The sequence below is a fragment of the Balearica regulorum genome, chromosome 3 (genome assembly GCF_011004875.1).
Source record: "Balearica regulorum gibbericeps isolate bBalReg1 chromosome 3, bBalReg1.pri, whole genome shotgun sequence".
NCBI classification, from domain to species: domain Eukaryota; kingdom Metazoa; phylum Chordata; class Aves; order Gruiformes; family Gruidae; genus Balearica; species Balearica regulorum.
Genome location: NC_046186.1, coordinates 36055661 through 36062595, shown reverse-complemented (window position 1 = coordinate 36062595; position 6935 = coordinate 36055661). Strand labels below are relative to the sequence as shown.

Genomic DNA, 6935 nt, shown 5'->3' with positions numbered 1-6935 from the left:
GGACCAGGTGATCCTTGTGGGAAGTCAAGTGAAGTCACCACAGCTAGACCTGGGATGCCCTGGGTGAATGTTTTCCTGACCACTGGCAGCAGTACTACATAACTGAGTAAGAAACAAGTGAGCATAACAAAAGAAAACAAGGGAGGAGAAAAGCATCTTCTTGCCAAGACAGAGGGAATGATGATTACTGATGAATAATAACCCAGAATTAGTGGAGAAGGGCAACAGCAAAAGCTGTGCACAGAACACAAACAGTTTATAATAAGGGTAAACAGTGCAATTGGTAGGGTGGCCAGAACTCATCACCCATTCACATAGTACTCGTCTGCCTTACACAACATAGCTGATGGCAGTGGCTAGGGCTAGAACATTACCCTTGGAGGCTCTATAATTTTATCAGAAAAGCCTTTCCACAAGAGGAAAGCTGTTGTGAAACCAAATGAAGGACTAGGTTTTCCTTTTGTTATTATTGGTGCTTTAAATTTACATCAGTCTCGGATATGTAGCCCTATTTGGGAAGAATGTTGAGCTACAGAGGCTCGAGGGCAGCTGCACAACTAAATTAAGCCAGAAATGGCGAGCAGAAGTGGAAGCAATAGCACACTGTATTAGAAACCAGGATTATAAAATCTCTGCCCATCAAAAAGACCAGAAGTATGTAGATAGCTCTATATTAGTATTTTTAATGCAGTAAAGCCTAGAGGCTCCAACCGATTACCAGGCTCCACTGAGCCCATGGAGGCACCACAAAATAAAAACATGGAAACAGACCAAACTCTACCCCAAGCTCTTTTGGGAAAACAAAAAGGCTTATTGGCATTTTATCTTCCTATCAGTTCATTGAATGTAGGCAAACCTTGACTACCACACTTTGATTGACCCACGGCAATCCCCTCCCTACCTCACTTCTTGAGAGAGCCTAACTAAAGAGTGGATCTGGGACTGATTTTACAAAATCTTGAGCACTGTCACAGGGGACCTGTGAGTGCTTAGCACATCCCAAGACCAGGGCACCTTGCCCAGTACTGAAATAGGGAAGGAAAGGGGTGTCCAGCTTTCCCACGCTGCTGTGCAGCCCTGGCTCTCCTTCAGTTCAATGCTTCTCTTCTTAGAGTTTCCTCATCCCTCTGGGCCACAGTGGGTCCTCTCCAGCTTCCTCTTGCTGTCCTTCCTTGATCTGCATCCTCTCAGGTGTGCCCTTGATCTCAGGTGTGCCAGTCCCTCTTGCTCAAGGAGGTTTCTCACCCTGCCCAAAAGCTCCATGTCCCAGGATGAACAATGCAGTGCCTATCCCTGCGTGGTGCTGAGCATAGCCCAGGAGGAGCACAGGGGAACAGTTTACCTTCCTGCCACAGAGGAAACCAGCCGGGAGAAGACATCCGAGAGGGGAGTGCTGAGAGTTCGCAGGAGCTTAGGCAGGTAGCAGCATGTGCCTGCAAACTTAAACCCTTGCCTCTTCTTTACTGCATTTCTCTTTGGGAAATTTACTTGAGGGCTGAAGCACAGACATTTCACTGAGCTTGGAGTTACCCTGACCCAGCAAAAAGCAAGCTCACACATCCCTTTGTGTGCAAAACTTTCCTGCCGTTGCAGAGAACAAAAGCCCCGAGGAGCTGCAGGACCCGGACAAATGTGTGCTCCTGGTGCACCTCCTGCCCCCGCCTCCCGAGCACTGAAGGATCCTGCAGGGTGCGTCAGGGCTGTTCAATCGTGGATGTGCGTTTCCAAGCACACAGACAAAAAAAAAAAAAAAAAGAAAAAAGAAGAAAAAAAAAAGAAAAAAAAAAGAAAACAAAAGGAAAAAAGAAAAAAAGGGGGGGGGGGGAGAAAAAAAGAAAGAAAAAAATAGAAAAAAGGAAAAAATGTAAGAAAGCCCGAGCCCAGGAGGCGCTGGATTGCTAAAAGTTTAAGTGTAAAGCAGGCGATGTGATCCAGCGGGACGCGCAGCCCCCGCAGCAGCGTGACTCGCCGCGCAGCGCTGCAGAGCCCCTTGCCCGCCGGGCAGGGCGGGTGGAACCGAGCTGCCTGCCCGCTCCGGCTGCGCCCGTCCCGCACCGTCCTGCTCGCTGCGGCCCTTCTCCTCACGCCCGGCTCCGGCACCGAGCGGCACCTGCAACGCCGGCGTGGCATGGGGCGGCGGGGCAGCCACCTCTGCGCGGCCAGCGGGTTCCGTGGGGCGCCAGGCATCGCCCAGCCCCGAGGCGCGGCGGGCACGGTGAGAGAAGGGATGGGGCCAGGCGAAGGGCGAGGGGGGACCCGAATCCCCCGGCGCTGTGGCATCCCCCTGTCGGGCTCCAGGGAGGGGCCTGCCCCCCAAACGCGCTGCGGAGGGGCTGGGTCTGAGGGCGACCCTGGGCTCCTCCCGACGCCTGCGGGGGCAGGGGCAGGGGAACGGCGGTAGGGCGGTGCGAGGGGCCGGGGCGGGCCGGGCTCCCCCCGTCGGACCGCGGGTGGGTGCGGGAGGGAGGGAGGGACGAGAGAGGCGGCGGCTCCTCCTCCACGGCCAGGCGGGCAGCCCGCCCGGGAGCGGCACAGGTTGCTCGGTGCCGGCGGAGCCAAGCCGCGCCGCGCCGCCCGCTATATAAGGGGCGGCGGCTGCTCGCCGCTCCCTCACACCGGCCCCTGCCCGCGGCTGCCGGTGCTGGGCCGAGGCCGGGCCCCGACAGCATGGCCCGCGGCGGGGCGCCATGGGAGGTGGTCTCCCCCCCTGCCGCCCGCGGACCCTCCTCTTCTTCCTCCTCCTCCTGCTCCTCCCGCACCCGCGGCGGCGGCTGCAAAGTTGCTGCGGCGGGCTGCGTGTGAAGGCAGGGCCCGGCGAGGCGGCTCCGCTGCCCTCGCAGCCGCCGCGGCCGCGCCGTCGCGCCCGCAGCCCGGGGGGTGAGGCCGCCGCCCGCGGGCATGCGGCGCCGCCGCTGCGCCCGTCGAGACGCGGTGCGGAGCCGCGGGCGGCGGGGCTGCGCCTAGGGGCGGCCGGGGCCGGAGCCTCATGCCCGGGGTTCGCTGCGCTCCGAGGGGAAGCGGTGGGGCAATGAGCTGGCGGGGCGAGCGGGCACACCTGGCCCCCGGGTTGCCCTGCTCCCTCGCCCGCGGGGAGTGAGGCTCCGCGGAGCCCGCTCGGTGCTCCCGGAAGGGCGGGCGGGCGGGAGGTGGTGCCGGCGCAGGGATGCTGCAGCCCTCCCCCGGCGCCGACGGGGTCCTGCCGGGGTAGCGGTCCCGCCGTGCCGCGCCGCGCCGAGCCCCGCCGTCTGCGGGGGCGGCGGCCGCGGAGGGATGGAGCCGGCCGGCCCCTGCCAGGCTCCGCTGCTTCCCGCCAACGACTCTTACCACGGCCGAAACTGCACCGCCGAGGAAGGGATCTACCAAGATGCCACCCCCCTCTCCGGGAAGATCGTGCTCGCCGTCGTCCTGGCGCTCGTCACCCTGGCCACGGTGCTCTCCAACGCCTTTGTCATCGCCACGGTCTACCAGACGAGGAAACTCCACACGCCGGCCAACTATCTCATCGCCTCTCTGGCCGTCACCGACCTCCTCGTCTCCATCCTCGTCATGCCCATCAGCACCATGTACACTGTGACCGGCAAGTGGACGCTGGGCCAGATCGTCTGCGATATCTGGCTGTCCTCGGACATCACCTGTTGCACGGCGTCCATCCTGCACCTCTGTGTCATCGCCCTGGATCGCTACTGGGCGATCACCGACGCCGTCGAGTACTCCACGAAACGGACTCCCAAGCGGGCAGCGGGCATGATCGCTCTGGTATGGGTCTTCTCCATCTGCATCTCCATGCCCCCTTTGTTTTGGAGGCAGGCGAAGGCTGAGGAAGTCTCTCACTGTGTGGTGAACACGGACCACGTCCTCTACACCGTGTACTCCACTGTGGGAGCCTTCTACTTCCCCACTCTGCTGCTGATAGCTCTCTACGGGAGGATCTACGTGGAAGCCAGATCGCGGATTTTGAAGCAGACGCCAAAGAAAGCAGGTAAAAGACTAACACGGGCTCAGTTAATCACAGACTCCCCGGGGTCGTCCTCCTCCGTCACGTCCATAAACTCCAAGGCCCCCGAGGGATCCAGCGAAACGGGCTCTCCCGTGTACATGAACCAGGTGAAGGTGAAGGTCTCGGATGCCCTGCTGGAGAAAAAGAAGCTCACGGCCGCTAGAGAGCGGAAAGCTACAAAGACTTTAGGGATTATTTTAGGAGCCTTCATCGTCTGTTGGCTGCCCTTTTTCATCATCAGCCTGGTGTTGCCTATTTGCAAGAACGCTTGCTGGTTCCACATGGCCATCTTTGACTTTTTCACGTGGCTTGGATATCTCAACTCCCTCATCAACCCCATCATCTATACTATGTCTAACGAAGACTTCAAACAAGCTTTCCACAAACTCATACGTTTCCGATGCACAAGCTGAAAATTTTGAATGCGATGTGTTCTCCGGGGCTGCCCCCATGCACGCCCGTGCCCGACGCCACAGGTAGGTGCGTTCCCCCGCCGCGGCCAGCGGCGATGCTCGGGGCGGGAAGGCCTGGGGGGGAAAGGGGGCGTATCAGGGATGGGGGAAGGAGGTACCACCCCACAAATAGCTTTTCCATCCCGTCTCGGGCAGGACGGGCTGCTTTCTAGTGCGCTCGGAGGGGTAGGGGCGAGCCCCGCGGGCGAGAGGGGGGAGCGCCGTGCAAGGCTCCCTGCGAGCCGAGCCGAGCCGTGCCGTGTTTCGGGACAGCACGGTACTCCCCTGTGGCTGGTGTTCAGCCCCTTTGCAAGTAGCGGCGAACAGCGACGATGCTGCACGCTCCTGACATTTCTGTGCGTGTGTGTCGTCCCCGTCCCCCCCCGTTGTCCCCCCCCCAGCTCGCAGGGAGTGACTCACGGCAATCTGCTCTTTATTCCACCTATTAAACCAATCTGCCGCCATTTCGTATGCTAATACCCGTATTTAGATCAATTAGCGCTAAACGGCACTTGCTTTCCAACCCGGCTGCAGAGCTCCCCGGGGAGCGGCGGGCCGGGCAGGGCAGGGCCGGGCAGGGCAGGGCAGGCCCCCCCCCGCCGCGGCGGCGTTCCCCGGTGCCGCCTCCCGGCCCCCGCCGGCAGCTGGAGGTATCGCTGGGCGGGCGGGGGATGCAGGGAGTCGGATGCAACCCCGGTGCCAGCGTTGGGTTGGTTTGGGCTTTGGGTTTGGTTTTTTTTTTTGGAAAGGAAGGAAGGTGGGACGGGCCCCACATTAAGGCAGCTCTTAAAGTTCAGCCTACTTTTTGGCCTCCTTACGGCTCCGGCTGCTCCTGCTGGGAGCGGAGCGGGCTGGGAGCAGGCATCCTGAGAGGAAAGCTGCCTTTCAGCCACCGTGAAAGGAAGGACACCTTTGTGTTTCTCTTCACACGCGGAAAAGCTGTGCCTTTCTGCGCCTCTGACAAAAGTGGCTGCCAACTAATAGCTACACTCAGCGCCACGTTCTGCAGAATACATACTTGCCTTTGTTGTGATACTTTAATAATTCTGCCAATCTTTTGCTTTTTGTCTGCAGAATCAAGTTGCTATTGTAAAGACCCACTGCTTGAAACTTCCCCAAGCCCAGTTGCCAGACTCATGATGCTGCAAAAACGTCAATACATACTGCCACCAAACTGCTCAGCTCTGCATTTCAGTGTAATGACTCTGGCAGAGATGCTGTTCCAATAGTCACGCAGATCAGTTGCAAAAAAAGAGGGCAGCCTCGAATCAAGGTCTATAATTCCTCTGGACTGAAGAAAAAGTTTGAGAGTAAACTCCATTTATTTTGCAGGCTTAACTTCTTAATTTGTTCTCCGGCCGGTTGTAGGGGTGTGCACAAGAGCACAGTTGTCTCTGTCTGTGTTGGTAGCATAGTTGTACTTCTGCACACCTGTAATTTCTTTCTTTCAGTGGAAAGAGTTGCTTGCTTCCCTTATGAGGCCAGGAGGAGAAAAAAAAGCAGCATTTAAAATAGGAGCATCACAGTAAATTCTGTAAATGACTCCTTCAGCTGAACATGTGTGAGAAGTGACAGTGTGCAAAAGTTGTATTTGTATTTCAAAACAATAGCAAATGCAAATGCTGTAGAAACAAGAGTTGTAGACCTGTTCAACTGTACTGCAAATCTATAGTCTGTCTTCGTAGTTGCCTTTATACAGTAAATACTTCTTGCTTCTACTCCGTAACTCAAGAGCAGAAAACAAGAAGTCCAATGACCTTTTCCATAAACCAGCTGGGAATAGAAGTAGCAGTTTGATGTTGTAACCATGTTTTCCATTTTGTGTCAGTTGCACACCCTTACCGCATGAACCACTGCAAAATTTAGAATTCTCTAAGTAATTACATTATTTAGTGTATTTTGTAAAGAAGTGAAGCAGTTTGCTCTTTCAGAAGAGCTATATCACCTGCAAAATAAATACCCATGAATCATGAATTAACTGATGTTAGTGAAATTACTCTCCTCCCAACTTCCCCCCTACTTTTTTTCTTTTTTTTTCTTTTCCTAATCAGACCTTAAGACAGGTCTACACATATTCAGCAGTCAAAGTTTCAGGATATGGTCCACCTGCTGTGATAGAACTGCATTGATTGTTCCTCCTATGTGTAAATGAAAATGAGCATAAACAATAAAACGCTTTACTGTGTTCTCAAGAGTGTTTTGTAGCAATTGTGTGACTGAAAGGAGTATTTATTGGTTTACCTGGTTTCTCAATATTGACTTTTTAGGTAACACTGATTTGATGAGTCACTCAAGAAAGCGATTGATGAAGGCTGAAATTGCAAGCTTCAATCAGTGGTCAGATTTTTAACAGGCAGCTTTTCTTTCATCGTAACCAATACTGTTAGGTATAATTCTTACTATTTTCATACAATTGCAGATTAAATTTTTAGGTGTGTTTTTACACATATTTTTCTTACTCCATTAAAAGCAAACAAAACTTATTT

The 6935-nt window shown here is 55.3% G+C and overlaps 1 protein-coding gene across 1 annotated transcript; it reads left to right on the top strand.

Moving 5' to 3' along the window:
- The first annotated feature begins 2494 nt into the window (after nt 1-2494).
- On the top strand, nt 2495-6641 carry HTR1B (5-hydroxytryptamine receptor 1B). Its single transcript, XM_075747542.1, has 2 exons — nt 2495-4473; nt 5524-6641. The coding sequence occupies exon 1, from the start codon at nt 3271-3273 to the stop codon at nt 4408-4410; it is 1140 nt and encodes a 379-aa protein (XP_075603657.1). The 5' UTR covers nt 2495-3270; the 3' UTR covers nt 4411-4473; nt 5524-6641.
- The last annotated feature ends 294 nt before the right edge of the window (nt 6642-6935 follow it).

Excerpts from the sequence above, each read along its gene's own strand:
- HTR1B (XM_075747542.1), top strand. The coding sequence starts at position 3,271 with ATGGAGCCGGCCGGCCCCTGCCAGGCTCCGCTGCTTCCCGCCAACGAC.